General features: G+C 48.6%; 1 protein-coding gene across 2 annotated transcripts in view; it reads left to right on the forward strand.

Annotated features, from left to right (window-relative positions):
* Positions 1-21,207, forward strand: part of PKLR (pyruvate kinase, liver and RBC) — a 42,464-nt gene that overhangs the window by 13,212 nt on the left and 8,045 nt on the right. For both annotated transcript variants that reach the window (XM_015422090.1, XM_015422083.1), the window contains exons 4-9: positions 1,111-1,242; positions 4,921-5,107; positions 10,012-10,282; positions 16,525-16,675; positions 17,617-17,769; positions 19,549-19,715. In XM_015422090.1, coding sequence (XP_015277576.1) covers positions 1,111-1,242; positions 4,921-5,107; positions 10,012-10,282; positions 16,525-16,675; positions 17,617-17,769; positions 19,549-19,715 — 1,061 coding nt within the window. The remainder of the gene's footprint in view (positions 1-1,110; positions 1,243-4,920; positions 5,108-10,011; positions 10,283-16,524; positions 16,676-17,616; positions 17,770-19,548; positions 19,716-21,207) is intronic.

Below are 21,207 nucleotides of genomic sequence, written 5' to 3' on the forward strand. Positions count from 1 at the left end.
ATTTATGCAGTAGCCAAATTGCTCCCTCACAATTTTAATGCCAGTAGCATAAAAACTAGAATTTTTGCTCACAAGGCTCCACAGCTTAGAGGAAGCATTGGCTGGCAGAGGAACGGTTGTGAATGAAGAGAGTCCCAGGTTCAGTCTCTGGAATCTCCAGGTACAAGATCACAGGTAGCAAATGATAGGGAACTCTTTTTTCCATCCAAGATCCAATGCTATGAGGTCATACTCAGCTGGATGGACCAGTGGTCTGGCTTGGTATAAGGCAGCTTCATATGTTCAGTTCTGGTGTGGGAAGGATCATGGCTTAGAGGCTGAGCATTTGCTTTGCATGCAGAAGGTCCCAGATTCAAGTCCTGGCATCACTACCCGAAGGTTCTCAGATAAGAGGTGGTAGCTCCTTTCTGCCTGACACCCAAAATACTGAGCTAAATGTACGTAGGGGGTCTGATTGTATAACACAGCTTCATATGTTCATAGGAACAGGCTGACAGTTTTTACCTTACAGTCACTAGCCAATCTGACCTTTCTTGACTCCACTATTGCAGTTTGTCAGACCTGAGCACTGTTGTGTTGATTCACAGCTCTCTCTCTCTCTTCCTCACAGGTTATTCGTTTATTTAAAACTCTTTTACAACACGTCTCTTCACCCACACAAAAAACAACAATCAGTTTACAACCTAATTAAAATTGGATCTGTGGATATAAAAATGGCCAGACTGGACTGTTGCCACATCCTAAGGGTGGGGATGAATCAGTACTCTTTTATTAGCTGAAACAGATTCTCCTTCAGCTATGTGGCTTCTTCTGAGGTCAGAAATCCTAGTTTATGGGAAGCACCCCTTAGGGATGCTAGCCTCCAGGTGAGACCTGGGGGTCCCCTGGAATTCCGTCTCCGCTGCAGACTACAGAGATCAGTTCCCCTGGAGAAAAGGGCTGCTTTGTAGGGTGGACTCTATGGCATTGCACCCTGCTGAAGCCCCTCCCCTCACCACATTTCCAGGAATTTCCCTACCCAGAGCTGGCAACCATAGCTCCACGCTGAATCCCGGGTCAGGGATCCAAGAGGATTTCTCATCCTGTTCTTCCGAATTGTCTCTGTTTCAGTACCATGCGGGTTCCATTCAGAATATTCGGGCAGCGACTGAAGGATTCGCTTCCAACCCCGTCTTCTATCGGCCCGTGGCTATTGCGCTGGATACCAAAGGCCCGGAAATCCGTACTGGCCTGATCAGAGGGGTAAGATTGGGGGAAACAATTATATTGTGCGTAAGAGATGCAGATTCTCTGGAAATTCTGAAGCAGTGGTGAAAATACTTTTCCCTCTGGGGAAAAATGGAAAATTCATAAGAATTGAAATCCGGTGTTTACTTCAATGCAAGAGTAGTTTCTCTCCCAAGTACGCCATCAAAAAAGAGAGGATTTTGTCTTATGTTTGCATACAAGTTACAGTTATGGAAGTGTGTGTTAGGTAAAGGTAAAGGTTCCCTTGCTCGAAAGCCCGTCGAATCCGACTCTAGGGTTGCGGTGCTCATCTCCGTTTCAAAGCTGAAGAGCCAGCGCTGTCCGAAGACGTTTCCGTGGTCATGTGGCCGGCATGACTAAACACCAAGGTGCACAGAACGCCGTTACCTTCCCACCAAAGTGGTACCTATTTATCTACTTGCAATTTCTTGCTTTCGAACTGCTAGGTTGGCAGGAGCTGGAACTAGAGACGGGAGCTCACCCCGTCATGCAGCACCCGGGTCTTGAACTGCTGAACTACTGACCTTCCACAGCCTGCAGTTCAGCATCTTAACCACTTGAGCCACCGCAGCTCCAGTGTGTGTGTTAAGTGTCATCAAATCGCTTTTGACTTATGGTGACCCAAAGAATCGATGTCCTCAAAAACGTCCTCTTTTCAACAGGCTTGCTCAGATCTTGTAAACTGAGGGCTGCAGCTTCCTTGACTGAGCCAATCCATCTCACGTGGGATCTTCTTCTTTTCCTGCTGCTGTCAACTTTTCCTAGCATGATTGTCTTTTCCAGCAACTCTGGTCTTCTCATTGTGTAGCCAAAGTACGATAGCCTCAGTTTGGTCATTTTAGCTTCTAGGGAGAGTTCAGGCTTGGTTTGATCTAGAGTTTGCTCTACAGTTATGCCTAGTATACAGGGCTACGGTGGCTCAGTGGTTAAGATGCTGAACTGCAAACTGGGAGGCCGGTAGTTCGGCAGTTCGAAACCCAAGTGCCGCATGAGGGAGTGAGCTCCCATCTCTGGTCCCAGCTCCTGCCAGCCTAGCAGTTTGAAAGCAAGACATTGCAAGTAGATAAATAGGTACCACTTTGGTGGGAAGGTGACAGCGTTCTGTGTGCCTCGGCATCTAGTCATGCTGGCCACATGACCATGGAAACGTCTTCGGACAGCACTGGCTCTTTGGCTTGGAAACGGAGATGAGTACCACCCCCTAGAGTCAGATTCAACTGGCTTTCGAGCAAGGGACACCTTTACCTTTACCTTTACTATGCCTAGTGTGTGTTAGGGTTGCCAAGTGTTACCTTCCTCTGCAGCGGGGGACTCCCGGCCCGATCACGGAGCGCGCGTGCGCCGCATCCACATCACCAGGAAGTGACGTGATGACGCCGGGCACGCTGGGGGCGGGGCCACGACCATTTGAGGGGAAACCATAGAGTTCCCCCTCGGGTGACCGTATCCCCGCCCCCAGCGTGCCCGGCGTCGTCACGTCACTTCCTGGTGACGTGCACGTTGGGGTGGAGTTCCCCCCAGGGTCCGATTTGGCAGCGGTGGGGAACGGGCCTCTGGGGTGGGGGATTCCCCGCCCCCCGGGGGGACTTTGCAAGCCTAGTGTGTGTATGTGTGTGTGTGTAACATTTTCAAGGGACTTGTCTTCCATTACGGGTTGTCTTCCTTTTGAATAAATACAGAATTAACAGGGCTTTTTTTCTGGGGGAATGCGCCGGAATGGAGTTCCGGGACCTCTTCGACAGAATTCTCTTTAAAACGTTTAAAAGTTCATGGCTCATGAGTTTTCAGTATACAGATTGAAAACTTCATTTCTGTTTCGAGAGTTCCGGCACCTCCTTTTTTTTTTTTTAAGCCATGACCTGACAATATGTGATACTTTTTAAAAAATCATCCCTACGCTTATCTTGCTGCTTTAACAATATAAAATGTACCATTCATATAACATGTGGAATGTTTCCTGGTGTGCACACGTAGAGATAGGAAGGACTGGAAAGCGATAGCATATAAAACTGTAGTATTTGGCATATATATGAATGTAAATCGCTTATCCCTCATGATCTTTGACATCTACATGAAACTGCTGGGCGAGGTCACCTGGAGATTCGGGCTGGGTGGCCACTGATCTGCTCTGTCTTGCTGATCCCAGGGAGACTGTAGAAACCCTGAACCAGTGCCTGGAGGCGGTTCTGGAGTGGGTGCGGGATAATAAGCACAAGAACATAAGAGAAGCCGTGTTGGATCAGGCCAATGGCCCATTATTGTTTTTTAATCTTATTTTAAGCTGTGGTTTTAAATTTGTTTTAATGTATTTGTGGGTCAGTTTTAATGGCTTTTCTGGAGCTGCGGTGGCTCAAGTGGTTAAGACGCTGAACTGCAGGCTGTGGAAGGTCAGTAGTTCAGCAGTTCGAGACCCGAGTGTGCCGAATGACGGAGTGAGCTCCCGTCTCTAGTTCCAGCTCCTGCCAACCCAGCAGTTCGAAAGCAAGAAATTGCAAGTAGATAAATAGGTACCACTTCGGTGGGAAGGTAACAGCGTTCCGTGCACCTTGGTGTTTAGTCATGCCAGCCACATGACCATGGAAACGTCTTCAGACAGCGCTGGCTCTTCGGCTTTGAAACGGAGATGAGCACCGCAACCCTGGAGTCGTATTCGACTGGCTTTCGAGCAAGGGAACCTTTACCTTTTACCTTTAATGGCTTTTAAGATGAGATTTTGTTATGTTTTCATTTGTTAGCCGCCTTGGTGGCCCTATGAGGGCAGAAAGGCTGGGTAAAAATCTTGTTAATAAATAAATAAATAAAAGTAATAATAAGTAAGGAGTGGCAGCCTGGAGCATGTCACTGATCAAAAATGCACGGTATTATTAATAACATGAGAAGAGCCTTAATGGATCAGACCAATAGTCCATCTAGTCCAGCATCCCGTCTCCCACAGTGGCCTCAGCCAGTTCCTCTGGAGGGCCAAAAACAGGGCAGAGAGGCCGAGGCCTTCCCTCACAAGAACCTCAGAAGAGCCCTGCTGGATCAGACCAGTGAGGGTCCGTCTAGTCCAGCATCCTGCCTCACACAGTGGCTCCAACCAGTTCCTCTGGAGGGCCAACAACAGGGCAGAGAGGCCGAGGCCTTCCCCTCATAAGAACATCAGAAGAGCCCTGCTGGGTCAGACCAGTGAGGGTCCATCTAGTCCAGCATCCCGTCTCACACAGTGGCCTCAGCCAGTTCCTCTGGAGGGCCAACAACAGGGCAGAGAGGCCGAGGCCTTCCCCTCATAAGAACATCAGAAGAGCCCTGCTGGGTCAGACCAGTGAGGGTCCATCTAGTCCAGCATCCCGTCTCACACAGTGGCCTCAGCCAGTTCCTCTGGAGGGCCAACAACAGGGCAGAGAGGCCGAGGCCTTCCCCTTATGTTGCCTCCTGGCTCTGGGATTCAGAGGATTAGTGCCTCTGAATGTGGAGGTTCCCCTCCGTCTCCACCGATAGATTTATCTTCCATGAATCTATCTAATCCCCTTTTAAAGCTGTTTATTCCTGTGGCCATCACTGCATCCTCTGGCGACGAATCCCACATTTTAATCACTCCCTGTGTAAAGTAGTGTTTCCTTTTATTATTCTTAGTATCATTATCCCTGTTGTTATGAAACAGCTGCTCATGTTCTGAACCTGCATCCACAGGGTGAGGACAAGGAAGTGGAGCTGGTCAAAGGATCCCAGATGATCGTGAGCACAGACCCAGCACTCCGAGAATGCTGTGACCAGCACACTGTCTGGGTAGATTATGTCAACCTGCCAAAGGTTGTCAAGGTCGGCGGACGAATCTTCATTGACGACGGGCTCATTTCCTTACTGATCAAGGAAATCCGTAGGTATCTTTTTCCTGTCCCTGGGATACAGCCCCCTTTCTCCATCCACTACCAAGGGCTTGGGAGGGAAGGTGGGCATGGTATAGGCCAGTCTGATCAGATCTTGGAAGCTAAGCAGGGTTGTTAATTGGATGGGAGGAAGAGGAAGAGGAGAAGGAAGAGGAAGAAGAGAAAGTGGAAGAGGAGGAGGAAGAAGAAGAAGAAGAGAAAGCGGAGGAGGAAGAAGAAGAACTGGATTTATACCCCGCCCTTCACTCGGAGACTCAGAGTGGCTTACAATCTTGGTGAGGCAGGTGGGGCTGAAAGAGCTTTGAGAGAACTGCTCTTGAGAGAACAGCTCTGAGAGGACTGTGACTGACCCAAGGTTTCAAAAATCATTCATTGAAGAAAATCTTGTGGGGCTAGCCCTTTAGGGGAGGGGGCAAAGCCCCCAATAGCCCCACCATAGCTACGAGCCAGGCATGGACCATTTTATTTTTCCTACCAGGAAATTGTCTTTAGATAGAGGAATATTCAGTTGGGGGAGACTCCTACTTCCAGGGGTTTTTTTTCCTTCCAAAAATTTTATTCAGGATATAAACATTCACAGCCAACAGTAAATTTTCTACATTTGTCCCCGTTATACCCTACCCACCTCCCTTTTCCCCTCCCTAGTATACGGCTTCCCACAGTGCTTCGACCTCCTGCATATTCACTTCTTTTTTTTATTTTTTAACATATCAATTTTCTTTTTGTAGTTCACTAGGTAACTGTTATTTCACTATAGCAATTAATTTTTTACTTATCCTATCTCCAAAAAATTCTATGCTTAATAATTATTAAAACAAAATAGATTGTCTTTTGCTTCCCAATACTTTTCTAAGTATTCTTTTAGATCCTTCCAGTCATTATAGAAATCTTCTGCTTCCATATTATTCAACTTTCTTGTCAGCTTGTCCATTTCAACTGAGAATAATAGTTTTTTAATCCAATCTTCAATCTTCGGGACTTCTTCCTGTTTCCAACTTTGAGCATAGGTCATTCTGGCTGTTGTTATCATGTACCACATCAAAGTTCTCTTTGACACATTGACCTCTTCAATTTTTAGTCCCAAAAGTAATATTTCTGGCTCCTTTTTAAATGTACATTTAACAGTTTTTTTCCATTTCTAAATGAATTTGACTCCAATTTTTTTTTGCTTTTTCACAAATCCACCACATATGATAAAAAGAGCCCTCCACTTTTTTTGCACTTCCAACATTAGTTTGACATATTAATATTCATATTAGCAATCTTTTTCGGTGTCATATATCACCTATACTTCATCTTATAACAATTTTCTTTAAAATGATTATACGTTGATATTTTCAGTGCATTTTTCCATAAATACTCCCAAGATTCTATTGTTACTTCCGTATTCATATTTACTGCCCATTTTGGATCAGGCCAATGGCATTACGGCAGTTTGAAGTGGTGCAGTCCAGAAACAGGCTTACCAGTTTCTCTGCATTTATGAGAACTATGCCGTAATGCTGCCCCCCCTCCAACCCCCACAACTCAATGTTACTTTGCTACTTTTACTGCCAGGTTAGGATAGCAGAATTCTGGCTGGATGCAGGGATAAGCAAAGTATCCCCATTCCGTTGCTTGAAGGTTCCTTGGGTTATCCCTGCCCTGCATTCCACTACTTATGATGTCACAAATTCCAAAAGTAGAGCCAAAAAGAATGAATGAAAAGAATGCCAGAGCCCCTGCTTTAAACTGGACCAGCTCTCATAGCCCAGAGGAGCCTGATCTCATCACAGCTTGCAAGCTAAGGATTGGTACTGTTAAGTCGCTCACTTAACAAAGCAGTCGGAGAGTGATTCAGCAAGAACACAGCTTTATTCTTCTTCAACTCGAACACAACTCCAACATGGATCAACATCCGATAGCCAGAACAGCCTTTACATTGCAGCTGTCCTGCTTTTAAACATTCCCGGCTAATGTAGCCACACCCACTGTACAAATACCAACCAATAAGGTTGTTCACATAAGGACCAATCACGGATGTTCCCGCTCAGGGAGCTTGCTAGAAGGTGATTGGTTAGGTGCTTCCTGGGCTAGTAACTGTTAAGTCCGGCGCTTAACAATGAGTCGGAGAGTGATTTCAGCGAAAACTCAGGTTTATTCAGCTCTACGATCACTTCACCAACACGGTCCAACATCTGATAGCCCGAACAGTTTGTCCATTGAAGCTGTTCGGTATTTAAACATTCCGGCTAATGTAGCCACTCCTATTTTACATTTAACAACCTATCAGGTTGATCGCATAGAAGACCAATCATGCACGTTCCCGCTTCCCGTTTGCTTGAACGTGATTGGACCAATAGTCTTGGACTTGAATCCCCAGTCCAAGACGAAGCTTTGCATAGCTCCCCTATGGCATGATTCACCCATATCCGCATGTACTCATGTCTGCATATGAATACATTACAGTAACACGATTGGATGGATTTGGATCCTAGCCCAGGACGAAGCTTTACATTACACTTCAATGAGATGTTTCACAACATATCATGCATTCAAGGCAGCTTTGAATACACTACAGGTACTTGAGTGGGAGTCCACCAAGGAAGACCGGGGCTGCTACACAGAGGGAGGCAATGGGCAAACCCAACTCTGCTCCTCTCTTGCCTTGAAAACCCCATGAGGTGGAAATTCATGGTTCACCATGATTCAGTTGAGACTGGATGGCACATTGCCTGTATACAAGGTCAATAAAGTTATGGTTGATGCACAGTGTTCCCTCTAAGCTGAGTCAGAGTGAGCTAGCTCACAGTTTTCTAGCCTCCGGCTCACACATTTTCATCTCCGCTCAGGAAGGAGGGCTCCGGAGCAAACTAATTCATGCAGCAGCCCAATCGCTCGCTCACAACTTGAATGGCAGCAGCTCACAAAGTAGAATTTTTGCTCACAAGACTCCACAGCTTAGAGGGAGCATTGGTTGATGGGCCATCGACTTGTTGCCACGCCCCCCCCCCCAATTGCTGGACATGTCACCAGAACACTTCTTCCTCTAGTCTCATTCCAAAAATGTCCAGATACTGATCCCAGCACAGGCGGAGGCCGTGGCTCAGTGGCAGAGCATCTGCTTGGCATGCAGAATGTCTCAGGTTCAATCCCCGGCATCTCCAGTGAAAAAGGACCAGGAAGTAGCAGTGAGTGTGAACAAGATCTTGGGGGTACGGGTGAACCATAAGTTAAATATGAGCAGCCAGTGTGATGCAGCAACAAAAAGGGCTAATGCGATCTTAGGGTGTATCAAGAGAGGCATAACACCCAAATCGCAAGATGTCCTAGTCCCACTGTACACTGCATGGGTCAGGCCACACCTGGAGTCTTGTGTGCCGTTCTAGAGGCTTCACTTCCAAAAGGATGTGGACAGAATGGAGCGGGTGCAGAGGAGAGCGATGAGGATGATCGGGGGCCTGGAAACCAAGCCCTAGGAGGAAAGGCTGAGGGACCTGGGAACGTTCAGTCTGGAGGAGGTTGAGTGGGGACATAATGGCTCTCTTTAAGTATCTGAAGGTGCCACTGGATTTTAAATTTGTTCTAATGCTTCAGACCAACACAGCTGGCCATCTGGATCTCTCTGAAGGGCTGTCACTTTGAGGAGGGCAGGGAGCTGCTTCTGTTGGCAGCAGAGGGGAGGACCAGCAAGAATGGGTTTAAATTAAGGGCGGGAAGGTACCAACTGGATCTTAGGGAAAACTTTTTTCACAGTCAGAGTTGCTCAACGGAGGAATCGGCTGCCTAGGGAGTTGGTGAGCTCCTCCTCACTGGCAGTCTTGAAGCAGCGGCTGGACAAACACTTGTCAGGGATGCTCTGGCTTGATCCCGCACTGAGCCAGCGGGGTTGGACTAGATGGCCTCTAAGGCCCCTCCCAACTCTGTGATTCTATGCTTCTAAGAAAGTGATGTGAAAAACCTCTATCTGAGACCTTGGGCAGCTGCTGCCAGTCTAAGTAGACCAGGAGCCACATGCGGCTCTTTTGCACAGTCTAATTTAATGTTAATAAAAAAGCAAATGTGTATATTTCCCAATAAAGACGTGTGTGTAATATTTGTTCGTGTCTTGAGGCTTTCAAACATCTGACGTTTATTCTGTGTGGCTCTTACATTAAGCGAGTTTGGCCACCCCTGAAGTAGACAATACTGACCTTGGGGCTGTGGTTCAGTGATACAGGGGTCATTTCCTGGAGGAGCGCACAGGAGCGGAGCTCCGGCAGTAAAGAGCCCAGGGGGCAGGCACATGCAACAAGCCCCACCCCCTTCTCCCAGCAGCCCTCAGTCAGAGCAAGAAGCAGCCAGGTAAGTTGCAGAGCTCCCCCTGGCCCCCCTGGTCCAAAACAGTCCAGTGGCACCTTTAAGACCAGGTTTTATTCAGGTACAAGCTCTCCCTCCTCTGTGAGGACAGATCTGCATGTTCCCCCCCCCCAAATAGCTAGCAATCCAAAACAGTCCAGTGGAGCCTGAGCGGTGGGCGTTGCCTTCTGATACACTTCCGGTGATGTCAGAGGGTGTGGCATATGCAAATGAGTCATGCTAATACATTATGCTAATGAGCTCCTGCACCTCTTTTTCTACAAAATTACCCCTGGTGATACAGCATACGTCTTGCATACAGAAAGCTCCCGGTTCAGTCCCCAGCATCTCCCGTCAAAAAGCTCCAGGGGGTAGCCGATATGAAAGACCTCTGCCTGAGACCTTGGAGGTCCGATTCAGTCCATGGCTTCATGCATTCTGCCTCCCCCCCTGCCTTTGGAAAGGTGTCAGTCTGCTGGCCTTTCCTCAACCTGTCTCAGGCCTTGTCCAGCGTCCGTCCCGCCAGTCTTCCGCGCTGACCTCTCTCCCCCTTCCCTTTCTCCTCCCCAAATGCCAGGCCCCAACGGCTGCGTGGTCGAAGTGGAGAACGGCGGGATGCTCTGCAGCCGCAAAGGGGTCAACCTGCCGGGGGCCGAAGTGGACCTGCCGGCGGTCTCCCAGCGGGACATACAGGACCTGCGCTTCGGCCTGGAGCATGGTGTCGACATCGTCTTCGCCTCCTTCATCCGCAAGGCCAGCGATGTGGCCGCAGTCCGTCAGGTGCTCGGAGAGGGTGGCCGCAGCATCAAGGTCATCAGCAAGATCGAAAACCACGAGGGGGTCAAAAAGTAACTGCCCCCTGTGGCCTTTCCTTGCCCTTTTACCCAGGGATCTGGGGGTGGCGGGGAGGGGGCATGTGTTCACCTTTCCAGTTCCCCTTTCCTTAATCTTGGGGCTATTTCAGTATCTATTTAGATTCCACTCACTCCCATCCTTCCTTCTAGCCTCACAACAACTGATGAGGGAGGGGCTGTGGCTCAGTGGAAGAGCCTCTGCTTGGCATTCAGAAGGTCCCAGGTTCAATCCCTGGCATCTCCAGTTGAAAGGACCAGGCAGTAGGAGATGTGGAAGACCTCTGCCTGAGACCCTGGAGAGCCATAGGGAGGGGCTGCAGCTCAGTGGAAGAGCCCCTGCTTTGCATACAGAAGGTCCCCGGTTCAGTCCCCAGCATCTACAGATAAAAGGATCAGGTGGTAGGTGATATGAAAGATCTCCACCTGAGACCATGGGGAGGGGCTGCTGTTCAGTGGAAGAGCCCCTGCTTTGCATGCAGAAGGTCCCAGGTTCAATCCCCGGCATTTCCAGTTAAAATGGACCAGGCAGTAGGTGATGGGAAAGACCTCCGCCTGAGACCTTGGAGAGCCACTGCCGGTCAGAGTAGACAAGACTGAACTTGACGGACCGGTGGTCTGATTCAGTATTAGGCAGCTTCACGTGTTCATCTGAGAACCACCTCAAGCGCCTTGAAGGGAGGATGGGATAAAAATGTGTAGCTCTTTTTCACCGTCCTGATTTCACAGAACTTTATTCCTGTGGCTTAGCAGTATCCCCACTTTACTCGGGACTGTGACTTTTTAGCTGATCTCTGTCTGTCACCTGCCCAAGCTGCTGTCTCCACGCTTTAGACTTTTCAGCCCAAGATGGCCTTTCTTGCCCTATTTTCAGCACAGTTACAGACACACTTGTGTGGCTCCTAACCTTCCTGCAAGGAGCCTTCATCTATCTTAAGGGGCTTTTCTGTTGGAGGAAGAGCCTCTTTCATTTGAGAAAGGCATCCAACTTTGTGCAGTGAAGCGGTAGGGCAGGGGTACATAAGAACATCGGAGAAGCCATGTTGGATCAGGCCAATGGCCCATCCAGTCCAACACTAAGAACATAAGAACATAAGAGACGCCAATGTTGGATCAGGCCAAAGGCCCATCCAGTCCAACACTCTGTGTCACACAGTGGCCAGAAATACCAGTGCCATCAGGAGGTCCAGCAGTGGGGCCAGGACATTAGAAGCCCTCCCACTGTTGACCCCCCCCCCAAGCACCAAGAAGACAGAGCATCACTTGCCCCAGAGCCCCTAGCTATACCTTGTGGCTAATAGCCACTGATGGACCTCTGCTCCATATGCTTATCTAATTCCCTTTTGAAGCCGTCCATGCTTGTAGCACCCACCACTTCCTGTGGCAGTGAATTCCATGTGTTAATCACTCTTTGGGTGAAGAAGTACTTCCTTTTATCCGTTCTAACCCGACCGCTCTGCAGTTTCATGGAGTGCCCACGAGTTCTTGTATTGTGAGAAAGGGAGAAAAGTACCTCTTTCTTTACCTGCTCTTTCCCATGCATAATCTTATAAACCTCGATCATGTCACCCCTCAGTCGTCTTTTCTCCAAGCTAAAGAGCCCTAAGCGCTTTAACCTTTCCTCATAGGGAAAGTGTTCCAACCCTTTTATCATTCGAGTTGCCCTTTTCTGCACTTTTTCCAAAGCTATAATATCCTTTTTAAGGTGTGGTGCCCAGAACTGCACACAGTATTCCAAATGAGGTCTCACCATTGATTTATATAGGGGCATTATTATATTGGCTGATCTGTTTTCAATACCCTTCCTAATAATCCCCAGCATAGCATTGGCCTTCTTTATTGCAGTCACACACTGTCTCGACATTTTCAGTGAGTTATCCACTACAACTCCAAGATCTCTCTCTTGCTCAGTCTCTGCCAGTTCAGACCCCATCAATGTGTATTTATATTTAGGATTTTTGGCTCCAATGTGCATCACCTTGCACTTGGCCACATTGAACCCCATTTGCCATGTTGACGCCCACTCGCCCATCCTTGACAGATCCCCTTGGAGTGCCTCACAATCCTCACTGGTTTTCACCACCCTGAACAACTTTGTATCATCCGCAAATTTAGCCACTTCACTGCTTACTCCCATCTCCAAATCATTAATGAACAAGTTAAAAAGCAGTGGACCAAGTACTGATCCCTGCGGTACCCCACTGCTTACCACCCTCCACTGAGAAAATTGCCCACCTACACTCACTCTCTGTTTTCTATGAACTAGCCAGTTTTTGATCCATAAAAGGACTTGTCCTTCTATCCCATGATTTTTGAGCTTACTTAGGAGCCTTTGATGAGGAACTTTATCAAAAGCTTTCTGGAAGTCAAGGTAAATAATATCTATTGGATCCCCCTTGTCCACATGTTTGTTCACCCCCTCAAAGAACACTAACAGGTTAGTGAGACAAGATCTTCCCTTACAGAAACCGTGCTGAGTCTGCCTCAATAGGTTTTGTTCATCTATGTGCCTACTAATTCTTTCCTTAATAATGGTTTCCACCAATTTACCCGGTATCGACGTCAGACTGACTGGCCTGTAATTTCCCGGATCTCCTCTGGAACCCTTTTTAAAGATGGGAGTGACATTAGCTACCTTCCAATCCTCAGGAATGGAGGCAGATTTTAAGGAAAGATTACATATCTTTGTCAGGAGATCTACAAGTTCACATTTGAGTTCTTTCAGAACTCTCGGATGTATGCCATCTGGGCCTGGTGATTTTTCAGTTTTTAAGTTGTCTATCAGTTTTAGGACCTCCTCTCTCATCACCTCAATCTGACTCAGGTCTTCCAACACCCCTCCTGAAATCAGTGGTTCTGGAGTGGGCAAGCACTTCTCATCTTCCACAGTGAAGACGGAGGCAAAAAATGCATTTAGCTTCTCAGCCATTTCCCTATCATCCTTCAATACTCCTTTTACCCCTTGGTCGTCCAAGGGCCCCACTGCCTCCCTGGCTGGTTTCCTGTTTCTAATGTATTTGAAGAAAGTTTTATTGTTGGTTTTTACGTTTTTTGCTATATGCTCCTCATATTCCCTTTTTGCCTGCCTGACCTCAGACTTGCATTTTATTTGCCATAGCCTGTGTTCCGTTTTATCAGCCTCACTGTGACTAGCTTTCCACTGCTTAAAGGAATTCTTTTTACTTTTTACAGCCTCCATTACTCTGTTTGTTAACCATGCAGGCTTTTTCCTATACCTGTTTGTGCCTTTCCTAACCTGCGGAATATATATTTTTTGAGCTTCTAGGATCGTAGTTTTAAATAGATCCCAAGCTTCCCCAATTGTTTTGACCCTTTCTACTTTTCCTTTCAGTTTCCTCCCCACGTGTCCCCTCATATCAGAGAAATTACCCCTTTTAAAGTTAAAAATGGTTGTGTGAGTCTTTTTGGCCAATTCTCTATTTGTACAAATGATGAACTCAACAACATTATGATCACTGTTTCCAAGCGGTGCAATCACTTTTACATCTCTCACCAGGTCTTGAGTGTTACTTAGGACCAAATCAAGGATCGCCTCTCCCCTGGTAGGTTCCGTGACCATCTGCTCCATAGCACAGTCATTTAGAGTGTCTAGAAACTCAATCTCTTTTTCCCGACTAGAACACATATTGACCCAATCAATGTGTGGGTAGTTAAAATCACCTATTATTACACAGTGTTTTTGTCTAGTTGCTATCTTTAAGGCATTCATCATTTTATAATCCTCCTCTATCTTTTGATCTGGTGGGCGATAACAAACTCCCAGTGTTAAGTTTCCTTTTGGCCCCCCTATTTCAACCCATAGAACTTCCAGAAGCGAATCCAATTCACTTAGCCTCTCAATCTTTCTAGACTTTATACCCTCTCTGACATACAGAGCTACCCCACCTCCAACCCTTCCCCCCCTATCCTTCCGATATAATATATAACCGGGAATCACTGTGTCCCACTGATTTTCCTCATCCCACCAAGTTTCAGAAATACCCACAATGTCTATTTTTCCCTCCGACACCAAGCACTCCAACTCCCCGATTTTACCTCGGACACTTCTAGCATTTGTATAGAAACAGCTGTAATTTCCCTTACAAGTTAAGCCTGCATCCTTCCTCTTGCTATCTCGAGTCGTTGTCCGGCAGTCCATGTCACCAGCCATGGCCTCTGTGGACAATTTCAATCCACCTCCCTGTAGAAAAGCAACCGGTACCCCCTCACCTCTCTCAGATGAGCCAACCCGAACCAGAGACTTTTCATCTCCTGTCGGCTTTCCCCCAATATTCAGTTTAAAAGCTGCTCTGCCACCTTTTTGATTTTAAGTGCCAGCAGCCTGGTTCCTTCTCGGGACAAGTGGAGACCGTCTCGCCTGTACAGCTCCCTCTTGTTCCAAAAAGTATCCCAGTGCCTAACAAACCTGAACCCTTCCCCCCTACACCATCGTCTCATCCACGCATTGAGACTCCTGATCTCTGCCTGTCTCTCCGGCCCTGCGCGTGGAACAGGTAACACTTCTGAGAAGGCTACCTTGGAGGTCCTGGACCTAAGTTTCCTGCCCAGCAGCCTAAATTTCTCCTCCAGGACCTCACGACTGCATTTCCCCACATCGTTGGTGCCGACATGCACCACGACCACTGGCTCCTCCCCAGCACTATCTACCAGCCTATCTAAAACACGCGTAATGTCCGCTACCTTCGCACCAGGCAGGCAAGTCACCATACGGTCAGTACGCGGGTTCGCCACCCAGCTGTCTACCTGCCTAAGGATCGAATCACCCACTACCAAGAGCCCCCCTCCCACCCTGCTCAGGGATGGTTCCTTGGTGCAAAAGGAGAGCCGCTCACCAGCTGGGGAAGAGGTCCCTTCTGAGGGCACATTCCCCTTATCCTCAGCATGGTGCCCTGTTTCCCCTAGACCCTCATGCTCCCTGACAGCAGCGGGGCTGCCAGATCCAGAGTGGGACGAAGCTAACAAGTCCCCGAGAGTCTTTTCTGTGTGCCTAGCTGACTGTCTCTGCTTCTCCAGGTCAGCCACCTTGGCCTCAAGGGAGCACACACGTTCCCTGAGAACCAGGAGCTCCTTGCACCGAGGACACACCCAAGACTTCTGCCCAGTGGGCAGATAGTCATACATGTGACACTCCGTGCAAAACACTGGATAGCCCCCAACCCCCTGCTGGCATTCTGGCTTCATAATTCTTTTAAAATAAATAAATATAATCCCCCTTTTAAACCCTTGGTATTTATGTGGGTTTTGTTATCAAGTCAAATTATTTTACGGGAAAGACAAAGAGCCTAGGGCCTTGTCTTTCTGGCTCTTTTTGGGCTTCTTACAGCGCCCCTAGTCTAAGAGTCCCTAGGCTAAGAGCCACAGGCAAAGAGCCCTTTAGCTCACCCTTCGGCTCGTGCCAGAGGCTCGTGCCTCTGCCAAGGTGCTTCCTTAAATAGAGGCCTCCCCCAGCAGAGGTCAGGCAGCAGCTATTCAAATTCAAATTCACCCAGGCACTCAATCACAGGCAAAACAATGCCCCTTCCACTTCCTCTCAATTACAGGCAATCCCAGTCAAACAATGCCCGTTCCTCTCCCACACTCAATCAGCCAGGACTCTGCAAGAACTCTAAGTGCTTCCACACACTGCTAAACACAGTTTTCCCACAAAATATCCTTAGCTGAATTCTCTCAGCTGAAAGCAAGTAAAAGAAACCCACTCACCACTCTCACAGCTCTCTCTCCTGCTCCTGCTCAGAGCTCAGCTGGTCTCCTCTGCCTCTGGCAAGGTGCTTCCTTAAATAGAGGCCTCCCCCAGCAGAGGTCAGGCAGCAGCTATTCAAATTCAAATTCACCCAGGCACTCAATCACAGGCAAAACAATGCCCCTTCCACTTCCTCTCAATTACAGGCAATCCCAGTCAAACAGTGCCCGTTCCTCTCCCACACGCAATCAGCCAGGACTCTGCAAGAACTCTAAGTGCTTCCACACACTGCTAAACACAGTTTTCCCACAAAATATCCTTAGCTAAATTCTCTCAGCTGAAAGCAAGTAAAAGGAACCCACTCACCACTCTCACAGCTCTCTCTCCTGCTCCTGCTCAGAGCTCAGCTGGTCTACACAGTGGCCAAAAATACCAGGGGCCATCAGGAGGTCCACCGGTGGGGCCAGGGTAGGATCCACCCCCCACACTCTCCCCCCTCTGTTTGGCCCTGTCACCACCTGTTATTTCTTTCTATCAGCTTCGATGAAATCCTGGAGGCCAGCGATGGCATCATGGTGGCCAGAGGTGACCTGGGCATTGAAATCCCTGGCGAGAAGGTTTTCCTTGCTCAGAAGATGATGATCGGTCGTTGTAACCGTGCTGGGAAGCCCGTCATCTGTGCCACTCAGGTGAGCTCCTGGAGGTGCCCTGATTTGATTCATACTTCACTAGACCTCACAGGCAAGACACTTCCAATGTTGTCCTTCCTGACCAGTGGAAGGGAGAGCGGCTTAGACTGCACCGACTGTTGCATGTAAGAAGAATCCTGCCGGATCAGACCAGTGAGGGTCTATCGAGTCCAGCATCCTGCCTCACACAGTGGCCTCAACCAGTTCCCCTTGAGGGCCAACAACAGGGCAGAGAGGTCGAGGCCTTCCCCTCATAGGAACATCAGAAGAGCCCTGCCGGATCAGACCAGTGAGGGTCCATCTAGTCGAGCATCCTGCCTCACACAGTGGCCAACCAGTTCCCCTGGAGGGCCAACAACAGGGCAGAGAGGCCGAGGCCTTCCCCTCATAGGAACATCAGAAGAGCCCTGCTGCATCAGACCAATATTTGATCTCCTCCAGCCTCCTGCCTCATTCACTGGGCAGCCAGTTCCTCTAAAGGGCCACCAACAGGGCAGAGAGGCGAGGCCTTCCCCTCAGATGTTGCCTCATGATTTGATGACATTTTTTTTTTTAAATCCACCTTCTCCGCCCCATGCATCATTTTATAAATTTCTACCATGTTCCTCCTTAGCCATAATTTTTCTGATGCTCCTGAAGCCTTTCAACTGACTTTTCAGGAAGGAAAGAGCAAGAGTCCAGTAGCACCTTAAAGACTAACAAAATTTGTGGCGGGGGAGGAGCTTTTGTGAGTATTTGAAGAAGTGAGCCGTGACTCACGAAAGCTCCACCCCTGCCACAAGTTTTGTTAGTCTTTCAGGTGCTGCTAGACTCTTACTCTTTTTTTCTGCTACAGACAGACTAACACGGCGACCCATCTTGATCTTTCCGGAAGGAAGACCTTCCTGTTTAGACAAGAGCCTTAAGTCAGGATCCGTCTTGCTTTCTTCCTGTCCCGGTAGATGCTGGAGAGCATGGTCAAAAAGCCCCGGCCCACAAGGGCAGAAGTCAGCGATGTGGCCAATGCGGTGCTGGACGGAGCCGACTGCATCATGCTGTCGGGGGAGACGGCCAAAGGCACCTACCCTGTGGAGGCTGTGCAGATGCAACATGCGGTACGTATGCAGGTCTTCCTTTGAGACAGACTTACTGAGGGAAACTAGCACAGTTCAATAGGCAGGGCAAATGTAAATGCGAATCTCCAATGACAGGGCGGCAGTGTTTAGCCCATTATATCTCTGTTGATCAGGGGAAAAGATACCCCCAGTTAATTGGGCAACCATTTAAAAATACATTGATTTTTTTAAAAAAATCAATGCTTAATAACAAGGACGGCCAAGAAGCATATTTTCACAGTATTATAGACTGCCAGTGTTAATTTCTAAGGATCGACTTCCATTCGGTTAATTAAGGGATTCCATCCTGATCCAAATTGCAGTATGCTTTTTCCTCTTTGTAGAAAAGGTTTACTGTTTACATTACATGCCTTTGGTACCTTAACAATGATGTACACCACCCTGAGCCCTCTAGGGGAGGGCGGTTTATAAATCAAATAAATTGTTGTTGTTGTTGTTTTATACTATTGTATTATTTATCAGGAATTGTATTAATGTGATGAATTGTGTTTTATGGATTATGAGAATTTTTTTTTTTTGTAAGCCTACCTGAGCCAGCCTAGGCCGGAAGGGCGGGATAAAAATCAATAAAATGATGATGATGATGATGATGATGATGATGATGATGATGATGATGATGATGATGGTTGTTGTTGTTGTTATTGTTGCATTACATATTTTTCTTTAATTTTCTACATTCATAGATGTATCTTTGGAAATATATCTCATTTCCAAAATGTTGCATGAACTATTATGGCTGCCATAATTAAATCTAAAAGAACATAAGAACTTAAGAGACGCCAATGTGGGATCAGGCCAAAGGCCCATCCAGTCCAACACTCTGTGTCACACAGTGGCCAGAAATCCCAGTGCCATCAGGAGGTCCAGCAGTGGGGCCAGGACATTAGAAGCCCTCCCCCTGTTGACCCCCCCCCCCAAGCACCAAGAAGACAGAGCATCACTTGCCCCAGAGTCCCTATCTATACCTTGTGGCGAATAGCCACTGATGGACCTCTGCTCCATATAAGAACATAAGAGAAGCCAATGTTGGATCAGGCCCAAGGCCCATCCAGTCCAACACTCTGTGTCACACAGTGGCCAGAAATCCCAGTGCCATCAGGAGGTCCAGCAGTGGGGCCAGGACATTAGAAGCCCTCCCCCTGTTGACCCCCCCCCCCAAGCACCAAGAAGACAGAGCATCACTTGCCCCAGAGTCCCTATCTATACCTTGTGGCGAATAGCCACTGATGGACCTCTGCTCCATATGCCTAATTCCCTTTTGAAGCTGTCCACGCTTGTAGCCGCCACCACTTCCTGTGGCAGTGAATTCCATGTGTAAGAAGAGCCCTGCCGGACGTGAAACTGTTTTGGAACCAGCGGAACACAAGGAGTAGTAACATTTCTGGCCTTAATGGGACACCCAAGCCACGAACTAATTTCAGTTTATCTGTTATTTCCCCCCAGTATTCATTTGCCCACGGACTCAGCCATTTCTCATTATTCATTCCCTCCCTTCGCACCTAGGGTTGCCAACCTCCAGGTGGGACCTGGAGATCTCCCGGAATCACAAGAGACCTCCAGATGACAGAGCCCAGTTCCCCTGGAGAAAGCAGCCGCTCTGAAGCATGGGCTCTATGGCCTTGTACCCTGTTGAGGTCCCTCCCCTCCCCAAGCCCCAACTGTCGCCAGGCTCCGCCCCCTAATACCAAGGCATTCCCCAACCCCTAGCTGTCTACCCTACCTGCACCAGACGTCATTTTACCAACCTCTGCCCCACAGATTGCCCGGGAAGCTGAGGCTGCCATGTACCACCACCAGCTCTTTCAGGAGTTACGCCGCCTGACCCCGCTGAGCCAAGACCCCACTGAGGTGACGGCCATCGGTGCCGTGGAAGCCTCGTTCAAGTGCTGCGCGGCCGCCATCATCGTTCTCACGACATCCGGCAGGTGAGGAAGGTGGCTGATTTGGAAAATGAGATACATCACTTGGCCAGCCTGCCTGTGAAGGAATCCCCCTGGGAGACACGTGACCCCGTGAGGTGTCCAGTTCAGATCATTGAGAGCCAGTTTGGAATAGTGGACAAAAGCGCGGACTCTAATCTGGGAGAACCAGGTTTGATTCCCCACTCCTCCACGTGCAGCTGCTGGATGACCTTGGGCCAGCCACAAGCAATGTTCCCTCTAAGCTGTGGAGTCCTTTGACCAAAAATTCTACTTCGTGAGCTACTGGCATTCAAGTTGTGAGCAAGCGGTTTGGCTACTGCATAAATGAGTGTGTTCTGGAGACATCCTTCCTGAGCTAAGACAAAAATGTGTGAGCCTAGAGGCTAAAAAACTGTGAACTAGCTCACACTAACTGAGCTTAGAGGGAACACTGGTCACAAGTTCTCTCAGAGCTTTTCTCTCAAGGACAGTTCTGGAAAGAGCTCTCTCAGCCCCGCCTACCTCCCAGGGTGTCTGTTGTGGGGAGGGGAAGGGAAAGGAGATTGTAAGCCGCTCTGAGACTCTGCATGAAGGGTGGGGTATAAATTCAATTTCCTCCTCCTCCTCCACTACTACTACTACTACTACTACCACCACCACCATGACCTCACATTGGTGACTTTTAATATGCATAACTTAACTAGAGCTAGATTCGAATCCAGTACTACCTAAAAGACCAATAAGATTTCTCAGGTGTAAGCTTTCAAGAGTCAACGCTCCGTTCATCAGAGCCCAGAAGCTCCTAACCTGGAATTCTTGTTGGTCCTTAAGGTGCTACTGGACTCAGATCTTGCTCCTCTACTTCAGACCAAGATGGCTGCCCACGGCAAACTATATCTAACTCCTGCTGAGGTCCCTCCTCAAACCGGGCCTGCTTCGGCCCCCCAAAAAACTCCAGGAATTTCCCAGCCTACAGCTGGCAACTGTATGGTGCCCCTGAATGTGGAGGTTCCATTTAGCTGTCAAAGCCAATATTAAAAAATGCCTGTTCTAACCCGGGCAGCTCTGTTCTTGTCATAGAGCTAGGGATAATTACTAGGGGAACTGACTCTTTAAGTTCTTTGGTCAAACCCTCTAGACTCCTAAAGAAGCTTAGAAGTCATAATTGCTTTTAATCCCAAGCGGTGCATCTACACCAGGAACCCCCAACTTTTCTGAGCCCGCGGGCACCTTTGGAATTCTGTAGGGTTGCCAAGTCAGAAACTTACCGCAGCGGGGGACTCCCCGCCGGTGTCTGGAGCGCGCGCGCGCGCGAACCCCGCACGCGCCGCATCCACGTCACCCGGAAGTGATGTGGGTACGCCGGGCACGCTGGGGGTGGGGCCAGAACCATCCGAGGGAAAACCATAGTTTTCCCTCGGATGACTGTGGCCCCGCCCCCAGCATGCCCGGTGTACCCACGTCACTTCCGGGTGACGTGCACGTGGGGGTGGAGTTCCCCCCGGGGCCAGATCCA

Source organism: Gekko japonicus, unplaced genomic scaffold (assembly GCF_001447785.1).
Source record: "Gekko japonicus isolate JY-2015 unplaced genomic scaffold, Gekko_japonicus_V1.1 scaffold1009, whole genome shotgun sequence".
NCBI classification, from domain to species: Eukaryota; Metazoa; Chordata; class Lepidosauria; order Squamata; family Gekkonidae; genus Gekko; species Gekko japonicus.